Source organism: Oryctolagus cuniculus, chromosome 1, assembly GCF_051225735.1.
Source record: "Oryctolagus cuniculus isolate XC-2025 breed Fujian yellow rabbit chromosome 1, ASM5122573v1, whole genome shotgun sequence".
NCBI lineage: Eukaryota > Metazoa > Chordata > Mammalia > Lagomorpha > Leporidae > Oryctolagus > Oryctolagus cuniculus.
In genome coordinates this window covers 123,850,772-123,866,920 of record NC_142867.1, presented here as the reverse complement: position 1 = coordinate 123,866,920, position 16,149 = coordinate 123,850,772, and the positions used below count along the sequence as shown (strand labels likewise).

The window sequence follows — 16,149 nt, the reverse complement described above, 5'->3', positions numbered from 1 at the left end:
CATGGACTTGGGCCATCCTCTACTGCACTCCCGGGCCACAGCAGAGAGCTGGCCTGGACGAGGGGCAACCGGCAAAGAATCTGGCGCCCCGACCGGGACTAGAACCCGGTGTGCCGGCGCCGCAGGCGGAGGATTAGCCCAGTGAGCCGCAGCGCTGGCCTTTTTTTTTTTTTTTTTCTGATATTTGTAGTTTTAATATGTGTAGAATAGATGTAGCCCATGTAACCATACGTTGCATAGTTTAAGAATTAAATGCAATATGAAAGGTCTGGCACTTAATGCATACACCCTCATGAAGTTTCTGTTAGTGTCTCACTTAGTTTACTACTGCATGTGGATTTCCGGTAAATATACTTTTGTAAAGGAACAAAAAAAAAGGCTTTAAAAAAGCCAACAGTTGCTAAAGAAATTCTGTTGTAGTAGATTCTAGGCCTATGAAGTTTACATTGTGGACCGCGATGTGGTTATTGTTTAAACTGTGAGTTTCGCCTTACTCCTCTGTGTAATAGAGGTGTAAGAAATGTCTGAATGTAGGAGTGGCCGTAGACTGAAACTTCCAGTGGGAGCGCAGTGCTGGGGGGAGGGAGAAGGCTGTTGACTTGCATTCTGGGTGTAATGGTGAAGGATAAGGACAAACCACATCCCTGGGGTTTCTGCCTTTCTCTCTCAAGATGCCTGATTTGTCCAGAGTGCCTGTGGAAATAACCGATGGATTCCTTGGACCACATGCTGACGGATCCCCTGGAACTTGGTCCATGTGGAGACGGCCATGGCACCCGCATCATGGAGGACTGCCTGCTGGGAGGCACCAGGGTCAGCCTGCCGGAGGACCTCCTGGAGGACGTGAGTGGAAACATCCCTGCAATCCTTTGCTCTCTCCCAGCCTCGGAGTAGCAGCCGTTTGGAACTCTCTATATGTTGTTAGTCTTCTGTGCTGCTGTTCATTGTTTGCGTTGTATGCATTCTCTCTCTCTCTCTTTTTTTTAAGATTTATTTATTTATTTGAAAGGCAGAGGTACAGACAAAAGGAGAGACAGAGGCAGAGAGAGGTCTTCCATCCGTTGGTTCACTCCCCAACTGGCCGCATGGCCAGGGCTGGGCCAGACCAAAGCCAGGAGCTTCTTTGGATCTCCCACGTAGGTGAAGGGGCCCAAACACTTGAACCGTTTTTTGCTGCCATCCCAGGCTCATCAGCAGGTAGCTGGGTTGGAAGTAGAGCAGCCAAGACCTGAACTAGTGCCCATATGGGCTGTCAGCACTGCAGGCAGACGCTTAACCTTCCACACCACAGTGCCAGCCCCATCTCATCTTTTTTTTTTTTTTTTTAAGATTTATTTATTTATTTGAAAGTCAGAATTAGAGAGAGAGAGAGAGGTCTTCCCTTCGCTGGTTCACTCCCCAATTGGCCACAATGGCCAGAGCTTGCGCTGATCCAAAGCCAGGAGCCAGGTACTTCTTCCAGGTCTCCCACGTGGGTGCAGGGGCCCAAGGACTTGGGCCATCTTCTGCTTTCCCAGGCCATAGCAGAAAGTTGAATCAGAAGTGGAGCAGCTGGGACTTGAACCAGTACCCAGATGAGATGCTGGCACTGCAGGCAGCGGCTTTACCCACTATGCCACAGTGCCAGCCCACAGAACACTGGTGTCTTTTATGGCTAGACCAAATGCCCACCCAAAACTTTGTTTTTTAATAAGATAATTTTCATCAGTTTAACAAAGATGGCATATTTTGGGAGTGGATTTATGTATGTGTTTATATTAAAATGGTTAGTAGTATTTGGAACCATTAAACCTTCTGACCAAGTAATAGTGCCCTAGGATAGGATATCAGCATGTTTACTATGGTGGCTACCATTTATTGAGTGCTTATTATGTACAAATCAGTGTGCAGCTGAAACCATTCATTTAAGCATGGAATTTTTGGGGGCTATATCTTGGGCATACAGATTTTGAATATAATGTGGCAAACCCTCGTTTGCACATCACCCAGTCTTAGGAGATAATTTCATACAGTCACATCTGTTTCATTGTCTTTTCATAAACTGTAAGACAGTGTGGATGGAATGAAAGCCACCATTGTGCCCTTCTCTGACCCTCCCACCTACAGTTGGTATTCTTCCTTCTCGTCTATTTCCTTAGCATACCCTTTCAAAGAACTGTGTCATTCATTTAGTCAGCAGATGCTTGTTTTATTAACACTACAGCGTGCCAGGCACTGAGTTAAGTGCTTGGAGTAAGATTGTGTGTAATGGCCGGCACCGCGGCTCAATAGGCTAATCCTCGGCCTGTGGTGCCGGCACTCCAGGTTCTAGTTCCGGTAGGGGCACCAGTTCTGTCCTGGTTGCTCCTCTTCCAGTCCAGCTCTCTGCTGTGGCCTGGGAAGGCAGTGAGGGCGGCCCAGTCGTTTGGGCCCTGCACCTGCATGGGAGACCAGGAGAAGCACCTGGCTCCTGGCTTCGGATCAGCGCGGTGCGCTGGCCGCAGCAGCCACTGGGGGGTGAACCAACGGAAAAGGAAGACCTTTCTCTATGTCTCTGTCTCTCACTGTCCACTCTGCCTGTCAAAAAAAAAAAAAAAAAAAAAAAAAAAGATTGTGTGTAAAAGTAGGTTTGCAGGGGAAGATTTTACACCAGTTTATGTGGAGATTCCTGGTAGCCAGTAGGATTTCTGAGTTGTCTTCTGTTTAAACCCTTCCTGGCTTTCTGTTGTCCCTGGTGCATAGTCCCAAATACTCAACATGTTTACAAGTCCTTTGCTTTTCTCTACTGCCTTCCCATCTCCTGTCCTTGACCTAGCCAAGCTGTCTGAACTCTTTTTATAATTAAAATGAAATGTTAAAAAAATTGCATATAAGAAAAGCATATGAAATGCATGCATAAGGGTACTTAAAAAGTTTTGTGTGAAAATACAAGTTTATTTTCATGCAAAAGTTTTGAAGTCCATGTCTTAACTTTTTCATGATACATATTTTCCATGAACTTTTTGAGGACTCCTAATATATACCGTTTAAGCAATAATAAAACATGCATGAGGCCATCACCTAGGTTAAGAATGCCACCAATACCATTTAAACCCCCATGACCCCCTCCGCATCTCATCCCTCTCCGTTTCCTCACCAGGTACCTGCTATCCTTGCTTTCGTGTGAATTTTTCCTTAGTTTTTATGTTTTTGCTCTGTGGATTTCTAACTCCCTCTCCCAGTACCTTTTTTGCCTTTCTTTGTCCCCCTGTTGTCTTAAAATTCTCACTCTCTGGTGGGCACACTGTCACCACGAGTCTGGGATGTGTGCACCTGTCACCCCTTTAACTGCATTGTAGTTGCTTCTTTACTAGTTCTCCCCTCCAGACAATATAAAGGCAGTCAGGCTAGTACTTAGCTCCCAGAAGGTGTCCAGTATATATCCAGTGAGTTGAGAATGAACTCCTCTGTCCTGTTTCTTCTCTCCCTTAGCAGGTGACCTCAGCCTCTGAAGATCTTTCCTGCCAAGTTAATCTCTCCTGCCCTTCAGTCTCAGCTGAATTCAGAGGGTCACGATCAAACCCTTGTTAGCAGAGATGGCTTCCAAATGGGGTTCTCTCTGCAGTGCTGAGACCATTTGCTTCTGGATTATTATTTACTGTTGGGTATAAGATTGTGGTTTACATGTAGTCTTTAATAACCCAAGTTTTGAGAATTTTATAAAGATCGCTGAAATTTCAGTTTGTTTTAAAAACTTGGAGGGTGATGATGGTTGTACTGCAAATGTGAATGTGCCTAAAGCCACTGGACTGTGCGTTGAAAAATCACTAACATGGTAAATTGTGTTAGATACATCTTACTGCACATGCCTGAAAGCTTACTGTGCTCTTGTTTGCTTTCCCCCACATGCTCCCAGCCCGAGATTTTCTTCGATGTGGTCAGCCTGGCGACGTGGCAGGAAGTGCTGAGTGAGTCTCAGCGCGCACACCTGCGGCAGTTCCTGCCTCGCTTTCCCGAGGACAGCCCTGAACAGCAGAAGGAGCTTGTGCTCGCCCTGTTCAGTGGGGAGAACTTCCGCTTCGGAAACCCTCTGCACATCGCCCAGAAGCTTTTCCGAGGTCTGCAGCTCAGGGTTCTCGTTCTGAGGGAGGTGAAGGGCGGGCCACACTCGTTTATGTGGGTGCTCTTTCCTTCCCTTTATTCTGTTTGTTCTCAGGTACACAAACTGACCCAGTAGAGAGTGGTTTTGTATGATACTGGGCTTCTTAGTAGGTTGACTTGCATTGAAAAAACTTAGCTGTGTGATCATCTAACGATGGTCAAGAAGTACATCACCAGCGTCCCAAGGTGCCATTTATGACTGGTCATTAAAGGTTTTAATAATAGTTTTGCCAGTTGCTTTATTGCCTGTGAATCTGTGTGCATACCTGCATACGCACTTCCCTGCCAGGCACTTCAGCGTGTGTATCTCCCTTAATAAGGGCATTCTTCCACCTAAGCTCAGTCCTGTCGTCAAATCCAAGAAATTTTGCGTTGAGCAAATTATATAGAATATTCCATGTTTAGATCTTTTTGGTTGCTCTTGAGATGTCTTTGATAGTTGTTTAACTCTAGGATCTGTTCAGGGTTCATGCATGGTGTTGGAGTCTTCGGTCTCTTTAGCCCTTTAGGGCCTTCTGCCTGTTTTTGTTGTTATTTTTCAGAATACACTCTTCTTTATGAAGAGTCCAGGACACTCCAGTCATGACATGTTCTGCTTTCTGGGAATTTGTTTCCTTACAAGTAGGTTTGCCTTGAATATTGTTGACAAGAGTATCAGGTGGGAAATGTTTTCCCCATCACATTACCTGAGGAGCAGGCACATGGTAGCAGTTTTTCTATTTGTGGTAGTGCCTTTTTTGATCACTTGCTTAAGTGGTATCTGCCAGACCTCTTGATTTCTTTTTTTTTTAAAGATTTATTTATGGGGGCTGATGTTGTGGTATAACCAGTTAAGCCGTTGCCTACAGTGTTGGCATCCATGTGGGCACTGGTTTGAGTCCTGGCTGCTCCACTTCTGATCCAGCTCCCTGCTAATGTGCCTGGGAAAGCAGCGGAGGATGGCCCAAGTGCTTGGACCCCTTCACCCATATGGGAGACCCAGATGAAGCTTCTGTCTCCTGGCTTTGACCTGGCCCAGCCTTGGCCTTTGTGCCCATCTGGGGAATGAACAAGCGGATGGAAACTCACTCTCTGTAATGCTGATTTTCAAATAAATAAAATAAATCTTCCCCCCAAAAAAGATTGATTTATTTTGAAGGCATTACAGAGACAAAGAGAGATCTTCAACCTGCTGGTTCACTCTCTAGATGGCCACAACAGCTAGCTGTGGGCCAGGCCAAAGCCAGTAGCATCTTTAAGGTCTCCCGTGTGAGTGGTAGGGAGAGTCCGAAACACTTTAGCCATCTTCCACTGCTTTTCCCAGGCCATAAGCAGGGACTGAATCAGAAGTGGAGCAGCTGGAAGTCAAATCGGTACATGTACAGGATACCAGCATTGCAGGCAGTGGCTTTACCCACTTCAGCCCGACACTGGCCCCAGACCTCTTGATTTTAAACACTGTATGTTTTATAATTAAGCAGTGTGTACAGTGTGTAGGGTGATACTTTGGGACCATGGGGTAATCTTACTTCCTAAAAGCCTGTTTCACCCATTTGTGTTCTCTTCTGTTGGTGGGGAAAGAGGATGAGACTGCCATCACAGGTTGCTCTCTTTCCTGCGGGGGGCGAGGGAAGCCTCTTCTTCCCCTCTCTCTGGGAGTAACATTGGTTTGGGTGGAGGGCCTGAAAGGTGGTCACATCTCCCTGAGTTTTGTTAAATTGGATGTCTTGACAGCTGCTGAAGACTGGAGAGAGCAGACTTACTATTTTAACTCTCTCATTATCTTAATGGTTTAAAATGAGCATTCTAGGATGAGGGGGAACAAGCGGACATTGTGGCTTAGTGAGCTAAAACTGCTCAGGATGCCCTCGTCCCTTACTGGAGTGCTGGTTCCAGTCCCCGCTGCTCTGCTTCTGATCCAGCTTCATGCTAATGTGTCCTAGGAGGCAGTGGATCATGGCTTTAGTGCCTGGGCCCCTCCCACCCATATGAGAGACCAGGATGGAGTTTCAGGCTTCCAGCTTCAGCCTTCCCCAGTCCTGGCTGTTGGTGAGCATTTAGGGAGTGGATAAGTGAAAGGAAGATCTCTCTCTCTTTCTCTATCTATGTCTTTTTCTGTTGCTATACTTTTCAAGTAGGTGAAAATAGACATTTAAAAAAATAATAAAATTAGCATTCCCGGGGTATGTGGCTTAGTGGGTTAAGCCCCACCTTAGATGCCTCCATCTGATGTCAGAGTGCCTGGAATTGAGTTCTGCCTCTACTTGTGATCCAGCTTCCTGCTAATACGTATCCTGGGAGGCAGCCAGAGATTGCCTAAGTACTTAGGTTCCTTCCACTCAGTGGGAAACCCAGGTGGTATTTCTGGCTCTTGGCTTTGCGTCACGGCCCAGCTCCAGCTATTGTGGGTGCTTGAAGAGTGAACCATTGGATGGAAGACTTCTTTCTGTCTCTCTTTCTCTCACTCTGTCAAATAAATCAGTTTTAAAAAAGAATTTGCTCATTTGATGGGTGATTAGTTTAAATAGGAAGTACCCTTTGACTGGCCTAGATCTGTTTTACGGAGGCTGGGGGTCTTAGTCTCTGATAGAGCAGAAGTGAGGGAACTCTGTTTGGCTTTAGAGGGGTAGGGGCTATGTGGGGGGCCTAGTGAGTGTTAGTACTGGCTGTTGTGCTGTGTTTCTCCCAGAACAGTGTGTGAGTCTGGTGCGGGTCTGGACAAGGAATCTGAAGGCAGGAATGTCTGCATATCTCACTCCGACAAGTGCCCTGTTTCCGGTGGCTGAAGACAGTTGTGTTGCCTGCTGCTTAGGGTTTCAGTCTTCACTGAGCTGTCATTGCTTTTCCTTTCGTTCGGTTCTTTTTTCCTAAATTCTTAAATGTTCACTTTTCCCTTCAATTCTATGGAACAAAGTACAACATCTTGAATACTCATTAACTATTTGTCGACTGATATGTGTGTGATTGTAGCTCTATTTTTTTTTAAGATGGACATTTTAACCCTGAGGTGGTCAAGTATCGACAGCTATGCTTCAAGTCACAGTACAAGCGATACCTCAATTCTCAGCAGCAGTATTTCCATCGGCTGCTGAAGCAGATTCTTGCTTCCCGGAGTGTAAGTAATGCTGGCACCTGGATATAAGACGTGGGCGGGGACCTCACAGCTCCTGTGGGCTCAGGAATTGTTCAGGGCAGGCGTGTGGCCTGATGGATAAGATGCCACCTGGGATGCTTGCGGCCTCTAGTGGAGTCCTGATTTCACTTCCTGCTGATATGCACCTGGGAGGCAGTGCGGATGGCTCAGGTAACTGGGTCTCTGCCACCCATGTGGGGGACCTGAATTGAGTGCCTGGCTTCTGCTTCAGCTTGCGGCAGCTTTGCTGATTATGGGCGTTTGGTAGTGAACTAGAAAATGGGAGATTTCTGTCGCTGCCTTTCAAGTAAACAAAAATAATTAAATATCTAGAAATTAAGAAGTATCAATTAAAGTTTGTTCAGCTGCCAATTTTTCTTACATATCACTAAGAAGAAATGCTTTCAACTGAGCTACAGCACAGTTAAGCTGTGTCATCTCACCGACTTAAAAATGTGCCGATTTCAGAGATTTTAAAACAGAAAAAAAGTGCTTCCGAAAATTGATGAAATGCAGTAGCTTCAAAATTTACCTGGAAAAGGGAATTTCAGGTCCCTTATGGGTTATTAAGGAAACTAGGATTCTCTGGAATTGAAGCGCGTCCAAGTGCACGCAGGCCACCGGATGCTGCAGTGGGTTGGAGCGCACCATGTCTAAAGGCCCCCGGGTGGGACCAGCCTGGAAATTCTCTAGAGATAAGGTTGCCTTGAGTTGAATGGTCTGTTATGCTTCATTGTAGAAATACTTGGTTGTCTGCTGTCACAAATGTTCATTCTCAGAGTTTCAGTGAAACAAGTCCGCACTTAGCCTTTGGATTTTGTAATACAGGTTGAATAGTGCTTATCAGAAATGTTTGGGAGCAGAAGGCATTTCTCTTTTTGAGCTTTATTTATTTATTTATTTTGGATAATTTGCCTCTACATAAGACATCTTAGGATGGAACTCAAATCTACAAGTGAAATTTATGTTTCGTGTTCACTGTATACATATGACCTGAAGATAATCTTATACAATTATTTTAGGGCACCTGTGTTTTGACTACAACCCATCCCATGAGGTCAGAGGTAGAATTTTGCACTTGTGGTATCATGTCAACACTCAAAACATTTCAGATTTTTTTCCTTATAGAAGTGGTGGAGTGAGATAGTGAGGTAGAGACCTTCTGTTTGCTGATTCACTCCCCAAATTCTTGCAGTAGCCAGGCTGAAGCTAGGATTGAGGAACTCCTGTGGGGATCTCCTAAATGAGCGTGGCAGGCAGGGACCCAAGTACTTGACTCAGCATCTGCTGTCTTGCAGAGTGCACGTTAGCCAGGAGCTGGACCAGAAGTAGAGGCAGGGCTCCATCCCAGGCACTCCTTTAAGGATGCGGACATTCCAGGAGGTTGATTTAAACTGCTGTCCCACAACAGCTGGCCAGATCTGCACTTTAGGGCTTCCCATTTTTTAATCAATATAGACCCTGTTTATTTGAATGACTCTTTTTTTTTTAAAGGTTTATTTATTTGAAAGTCAGAGTTACACAGAGAGAGGAGAGGCAGAGAGAGAGAGGTCTTCCATCCGATAGTTCACTCTCCAGATGGCCGCAACGGCCAGAGCTGCGCCGATCCAAAGCCAGGAGCCACGAGCTTCTTCCGGGTCTCTCACGTGGGTGCAGGGGTCCAAGGACTTGGGCATCTTCCACTGCTATCCCGGGCCACAGCAGAGAGCTGGACAGGAAGTGGAGCAGCTGGGTCTCGAACCAGCACCCATATGGGATGCCAGTGCCCCAGGCCAGGGCGTTAACCCACTGCACCACAGTGCCGGCCCCATTGTTTGTGTTTTTTAATGAGTTTTTTTAAGATTTATTTATTTGAAAGGCAGAGTTAGAAGCAGAGGCAGAGAGGTCTTCCATTTGCTGGTTCACTCCCCAGATGGCTGCAATGGCCGGAACTTGCCGAGCCAGGAGCCCGGAGCCCGGAGCCAAGAACTTCTTCGGGGTCTCCCATGTGGTGTAGGGGCCCAAGGAGTTGGGCCATCTTCTTCTTTTTTTTTTTTTTTAATTTTTTTTTAAATTTTTTTGACAGAGTGGACAGTGAGAGAGAGACACACAGAGAAAGGTCTTCCTTTTGCCATTGGTTCACCCTGCAATGGCTGCCACGACCGGCGTGCTGCGGCTGGTGCACCGTGCTGATCTGATGGCAGGAGCCAGGTACTTCTCCTGGTCTCCTGTGGGGTGCAGGGCCCAAGGACTTGGGCCATCCTCCACTGCACTCCCTGGCCACAGCAGAGAGCTGGCCTGGAAGAGGGGCAACCGGGACAGAATCCGGTGCCCCGGCCGGGACTACAACCCGGTGTGCCGGCGCCGCAAGGCGGAGGATTAGCCTAATGAGCCGCGGCGCTGGCCTATTTTTTTTTTTTTTTTTTTAAAGATTTATTTATTTGAAAGACAGAGTTACAGAGAGGCAGCAGAGAGGTCTTCCATCCACTGGTTCACCCCCCAGATGGCTGCAGTGGCCAGAGCTGGGCTGATCAGGAGCCAGGAGCTTCTTCCAGGTCTCCCACGTGGGTGCAGGGGCCCAAAGACTTGGGCCATCTTCTACTGCTTTCCCAGGCCATAGCAGAGAGCTGGTTTGGAAGTGGAGCAGCCAGGACAAACTGGTGCCCATATGGGATGCTGGCACTGCAGGGGGCAGCTTTACCCACTACACCACAGCGCTGACCCCTTGTTTGTTTTTAATTTGACATTTTTTTCTATGACCAGAGGGAGGGAATAACATCCTGGCATCTTTTTCTGTGATGAGAGGGAAGCTTAACACTGAAGAGAATGTCATACAGACTTGACAGGTGTGCGTGGTTCCAGAACAAGAGTGAGGTGATGGTGTGTACCTCATCTGGTCTCTTCCTAGGATCTCCTGGAGATGGCCCGACGGGGCGGACCTGCCCTTCCTGTGCGGCAGAAGCGCCCCTCACCATCGCGCAGCCCCGAGGAGCGGGAGTGGCGGGCCCAGCAGCGCTACCTGAAGGTCCTGAGGGAAGTGAAGGAGGAGTGTGGCGACACGGCCCTGTCCTCTGATGAAGAAGGTGCGTGTCCCTGGGCACTGGGGCGTCTCGTCTAGGTCAGCTGCTTACCCCGTTGGAGCCAGTGGGAGCCTGTTGTTTCCCCAGCATTGTTGTCTAGTCTGGGGGGTGGTAGTGGGGATAGTGTCCCTGGGCTTTTGGGTTGCCGAGACATTGTTGTTAGTGGTAGTAACTGTATGTGCATTTTACCCTTGTGCTCGGGTGGCATTTGAGCTTAGAGGAGAACCTGTCGGTTGAACCTCTGCATGGCAGGGCTGTCTTCACCATAGGCCTGCGTGGTCCCTTGGTGCCACTTGAGAGAACTGCTTTTCCCCCTTACAGGCGAGTAGTAGTGACTGTTGGCCTGCTGCAGTGTGACCCCATCACTCTGTTGAAGTCTCTCTTCCTGGAAAAGCCGTTTAAATGACCTAAGTGTGCTCCAGCTCATCTGGGGAAGGGTCAGAAAGGAGTGTGGAACCCTGGCCTCCATGTTGGTGGCTTAGCCTTGTTGAATCCAAATGGCCACTTACCCAATCTCCCCTATTGGAGTCCACAGCCACGTTGGATTTACAAGAACAATTTTCTTTTGAAGATCTCAGCTCATGGCTTCCGAGCTCTCCAGCACGTTCTCCTAGTCCTGCGGTGCCCCTGCGGGTGGTGCCCACGCTTTGTACCACGGATATGAAAACCGCAGGTGAGCACTGAACTGAGACTGCTGGGGTCACAGTGTGGATCCAAGAACCCCCACAGAGGGAGGTGGGGCCTGGGGTCTCACAGGCCAGGACAGCAGTGCTCCCTGGAATTAAGCCATCTGGAGAAGGTTTTGTACCATTCCACTATTGTACATCTGGAGATGGGCCTGCCTTTCTTGTCTTTGTTTTGAAAATTACCTGCTAAAGAAAGCAGAATCTTAGACTAGCAATACCAGCGGACGATTCAGTAATAGGACAAAAAGGGGAGCCTGAGCCGTGGCAGTTCCTTAGAACGTCTGAAATTGAGGGAGGACTTTTGTTTGGAATAAGAATTAAGGAAGAATGTTAAGAACTTTTATTGTGTTTTAGGACCAGCCAAGTAATGGAAGTAATTTACTGACCAATGTATAATAGAGGGGAAATGTTGATCCTGTGACTGTGTCAAGATTTGGGGTACTTAAACGTTTATGGGAGTCAGAAAGGAAACTCGGAGATACCTTACTTTTGAATGTCACAAGTGACCAGAAAGATTCAGATTGGAGCATGTGGTGTTGAATGACCTAGTACGTAAGGTTTGGTTCGTTTTCTCTCAGATAAAATAGAACTGGGGGACAGTGACCTGAAGATAATGTTAAAGAAGCACCACGAGAAACGGAAGCACCAACCAGTAAGAGGGGGAGAGGGTGTGGCCGCGAGCGGTTCTCAGTTTGCTGTCTGTGTTGTCTGCCCTGAGGAAGGTAGCAGATAGCCACTGCCTCATTTGTGTGCCTGGTCATTCCTGGGGGACAGGAACCGCAGGAGAGGCGGCAGAGGTGTGAGACAGTGGGAACGCTTTGACTTTATAAGGCATGCTTAACAGTGCCCACTTTTTTCTTGCCAAGGACACTGGCAAATGAATCGTTATCTGCATTTCCCCAGTGCTCAGAGAAGTGAAAGACTTGCTCTTGGTGCTGCAGCCGGAGGTGGCAGCACTGAGTCAGCCTGCGCTCTGCGCACCGTGCTGTTGGCATTACTCCACTCTGTGCAGTCCAGAGTGCCGAGGCAGGGGTTAGAGACAAAGCCGTCTGTCTAAGGCACATGCAGAGAGAAGAACTCGGAATTGCATTCCCTGTCCTTCCTGCAGATCCCCTAACGTCTCGAAACTCCATTTTCGGGTCTTGTGACATAGGGTGGTACCTGAAAAGTAGCTGAGATGAGGAATGCAGAGGAGCTGCGTAAGTTGTAAACACCATACGATAGAAAGATCAGCACCGTGTTCTCTGTGCACCTGAAGGAAGAGCAGTAGTTTTTATCTCTGTACATTTTTAATTCTGCATGATTTCCTCAAGTGTATGTAACATCTGTTTGTGTATGTTAGGTAAACTGGTAAAGTCAGCATCAGTGTTTGGACCATTTTTGACCTCTGAATGTCCCACCTAGGATCACCCGGACCTTTTGACGGGAGACCTGACCCTCAATGACATCATGACTCGCGTGAATGCTGGCAGGAAGGGCTCTCTGGCAGGTAAATGACGGTCCCCTCCGGGTAGCCTTCACGGCACTTGACTGCAGTGTTAAACCACAGGAGCCTCTCCACATGTGAGAAAGTCAGTGAAGCCACTGCTTTTTCCATGCTGATAACCTTTGTTTTGTTTGGCAGGTGGGAAGTGAGTTTACAGTCAACGCACCAGTACATTAAACTCTTTAACAGATGTTAAAATTGAGCTGGAAGTTGCTAGTTGTTTTGTTTAAAAAAAATCTGAAAGTCTAAAAAACAAATCTTATTATTGAGACTTCTGTCTGGTGGGCCTTGGCCAAATACAATGCCAAGAAGGCTGTCACCTCCTTATGTACAAAGTGCAGTCCTGTGACTTGTGTTACTTTTTTTGTTCTAGCCCTATATGATCTGGCAGTCCTTAAAAAAAAGGTTAAGGAAAAAGAGGAGAAGAAAAAGAAGAAAATAAAAATGATCAAATCAGAGGCAGAGGATCTGGCTGAGCCCCTGAGCAGTGCTGACGGGGTCCCACCTCTCTCCCAGGCCCCATCTCCACTGGCAATACCTGCTATCAAGGAAGAGTAAGTGAGCATGAGACGGGTGATGCTTGGGGTGAAAAATAAGCCCAGGGTGGTGCCCCGTCTCCTGGGGCTCGTATGAGCTGGCTATAAGGGTGCTTCCTGCTGGGAAAGTGTACTGTGTGCTACTGTCATGAACTTTGAGGGCTGCCAGGTGACCTGGAGGGAGAGGGGTGGTGACCAAATGTAAGGATGTGTTCTTGATCTTTCTGGTTGTTCTTACGTGTTTTCTTTCCTTATTAGGCCCCTTGAAGACCTGAAGCCTTGCCTTGGAATCAATGAGATATCTTCCAGTTTCTTTTCCCTGCTGCTGGAGATCTTGCTGCTGGAGAATCAGGCTAGCCTCCCTATGGTAATTTTGGAAGAGTCACAAATGATTTGATCATTTCCAGTTGTTGACGTCTTTAATGGTAGCTCTCTGCTGGCTCCTCTAACTTGGTTTGTGGACTGGGCAAAGTGAGCGTACATGGAATTGCTGGTGTAGAAGAGAAGTCTCACTGGGTTCTGCCTTTACTCCCTCAGCTAGAGGAACGGGTTTTGGACTGGCAGTCGTCTCCAGCCAGCTCCCTCAACAGCTGGTTCTCTGCAGCCCCCAACTGGGCCGAGTTGGTGTTGCCAGCCCTGCAGTACCTTGCTGGAGAGAGCCGAGGTAAGGTACATCGTTTGGTAGGGTCAGTGTCTTTTTTTTTCCCTTTTGTCTAAGGAAGTTTACAATAAAGGGTAGCTTGGCTCATCTAATTCATGACCCCTTTGTCTAATGCCATTCCTGAGAGGTGTGCTAGCCTGAGACACTGTGAGCCATTCAGAAGCCCGCCCAGAACTCAGGGTGCATGTTACTTGTTCTGAGTTCAGCGTTCTCTGTGACCTGTGTGACTTGTTAGGTTCTTCATTTCTTGCAGCCGTTCCTTCCAGTTTCTCTCCATTTGTTGAATTCAAAGAGAAAACCCAGCAGTGGAAATTGCTTGGTAAGTTATTCATATGATCTACTCCAACATAGGTTTTTATTCTTCCATTTCCTACCCTAAGCTTCGTTTGCCTTTCAATCATTACAGTCCAGCAGATTGTCAGAAAGGAATCTGTTAGGGCTTATTTGCTGTGTGGAGGAATCCTTCAAGACCCTTTAAGAAAGATTTATTTATTTATTTGAAACACAAAGTAACAGGGAGAGGCTAAGAGAGAGCGAGGTCTTCTCGCTACTGGTTCACTTCCTAAATGCCTACAGTAGCTGGGGCTGGGCCCGACTGAAACCAGGAGCCAGGAACTTCATTCTGATTTCCCATGTGGGTATGGCTGGGCAAAGTACTTGGGTCATGATTTGCTGTCTTTCTGGATGTATAAGCAGGAAGCTGGATCAGAAGTAGCGGAGCTGAGACATGAATCAGATAAATTTAAATCTGCAGTGCTGTTTTTAATTACTGTCAACATTTATATTAAACCAGGGATTTGGGATTAATTTGTAATACAATTATTTTTCTTTCCTAAAAATGGGTTTTACTGCTCAGGATATGTTGGGTAGCTCCAGATAAACTATTTCTAAAGAACAGAGTCCTTACTTTTGTTTGAACTTTATAAATTCCCATTACCTGCATCTTTTTTTTTTTTTTTTTTTTTTGGACAGGCAGAGTTAGTGAGAGAGACAGAGAGAAAGGTCTTCCTTCTGTTGGTTCACCCCCCAAATGGCTGCTAAGGCCGGCGCGCTGTGCCGATCCGAAGCCAGGAGCCAGGTGCTTCTCCTGGTCTCCCATATGGGTGCAGGGCCCAAGTACTTGGGCCATCCTCCACTGCACTCCCTGGCCACAGCAGAGAGCTGGTCTGGAAGAGGAGCAACTGGGACAGAATCCGGTGCCCCAACTGGGACTAGAACCCGGGGTGCCGGCGCCGCAGGCAGAGGATTAGCCTAGTGAGCTGCGGCACCAGCCCTGGCTGCTCCTCTTCTGATCGGGCTCCCTACTAATGTGCCTGGGGAAGCAGTGGAGAATGGCCCATATCTTTGGGCCTTGGTACCCACATGGGAGATCCAGAAGAAGCTCCTGGTTTCTAACTTTTGATCGTCCTAGCTCTGGCAGTTGTGGCCATTTGGGGAGTGAACCAGTGGATGGGAAATGTTTGTCTGTCTGTCTGTCTCTCTGTCCCCCTCTCTCCCCCTTCCTCCCTCTTTTTCCCCCTCCCCCTCCCTCCTTCCCCCCCACTCTGCTTTTCAAATGAATAAATCTTTTAAAAAATTAATAATATTCCATTGTGTAACACATTTTCTTTAGAGATATTTGAAAGTAAGAGTGACAGAGACACACAGAGGTCTTCTGTCCTCTGATTCACTTCCCAAACTTGGGCTAGGCCAGGCCAAAGCCAGGAGCCAGGAATTCCACCTGGGTTTCCCACATAGATGTCGGAACAGTAGGCTTGGCAGTACAGAGTAGCTGGGACTTGAGCCAGGCAGTCTAATATGGGATGCAGGCATCCCAAGCGGCAACTACTCTGCACCCAACTCCTGCGCTAACACATTTTGCTCCATTCATTGATCCACTGATGGACATCAGGTTGTTTCCAATGCTGGCTGTTGAAAATGATGCTGCAGTGAAGATGGGTGCAGTTACCTCTTCAGGATGTTGGTTTCCGTTCTCCTGGGTTTATACCTAAAATGGTGTTACTGGATCGTATGTTAGTTCTGTTTTTATTTGTTTTACTTGTTTAGTTTTCCATAGTGGCTACACCATTTTACATTTCAGGGTTCTTTTCCCTAAGTCTTTGCCAGTATTTTTTTTTAAAGATTTATTTATTTGAAAGAATGACAGATCTTCCATCTGCTGGTTCACTCCCCAAATGGCTGTTACTGGCTAGAAGCCCAGAACTCCATCGGGTCTCCCATGTGGCTGACGTGCCCAAGTACTTGGGCCATCGTGGGCTGTTTCTGTTTTCCCAGGCACGTTGGCAGGAAGCCGGATCTAAGGCAGAGCAGCTGGGACTTGATCTGGCACTCTAGCATGGGATGCTGATGCCAGATGCGGTGGCTTAAACTGCTGAATCACAACACAGGCCCATCTTTCTTTCTTTCTTTTTTTTTTTTTTTTTTTTTTTTTTAGTAGTAGCCATTCTGACAGGTGTCAGGTGATACCACACTGTGGTTTTGATTTGCATT

General features: G+C 47.3%; 1 protein-coding gene across 8 annotated transcripts in view; it reads left to right on the top strand.

The window, feature by feature from the left end:
• Nucleotides 1-16,149, top strand: part of NFRKB (nuclear factor related to kappaB binding protein) — a 40,879-nt gene that overhangs the window by 2,616 nt on the left and 22,114 nt on the right. For 4 of the 8 annotated variants that reach the window (XM_051847900.3, XM_002708310.6, XM_089314274.1 and 1 more), the window contains 11 exons: nucleotides 672-843; nucleotides 3,875-4,076; nucleotides 7,086-7,213; nucleotides 10,119-10,293; nucleotides 10,862-10,963; nucleotides 11,555-11,628; nucleotides 12,381-12,465; nucleotides 12,836-13,016; nucleotides 13,257-13,365; nucleotides 13,536-13,662; nucleotides 13,913-13,978. In XM_051847900.3, coding sequence (XP_051703860.1) covers nucleotides 709-843; nucleotides 3,875-4,076; nucleotides 7,086-7,213; nucleotides 10,119-10,293; nucleotides 10,862-10,963; nucleotides 11,555-11,628; nucleotides 12,381-12,465; nucleotides 12,836-13,016; nucleotides 13,257-13,365; nucleotides 13,536-13,662; nucleotides 13,913-13,978 — 1,384 coding nt within the window. In that variant the 5' untranslated portion in view covers nucleotides 672-708. Of the gene's footprint in view, nucleotides 1-671; nucleotides 844-3,874; nucleotides 4,077-7,085; nucleotides 7,214-10,118; nucleotides 10,294-10,825; nucleotides 10,964-11,554; nucleotides 11,629-12,380; nucleotides 12,466-12,835; nucleotides 13,017-13,256; nucleotides 13,366-13,535; nucleotides 13,663-13,912; nucleotides 13,979-16,149 lie in introns of all 8 variants that reach the window. The other 4 variants (XM_008259232.5, XM_089314285.1, XM_008259224.5 and 1 more) reach the window with 1 other exon arrangement.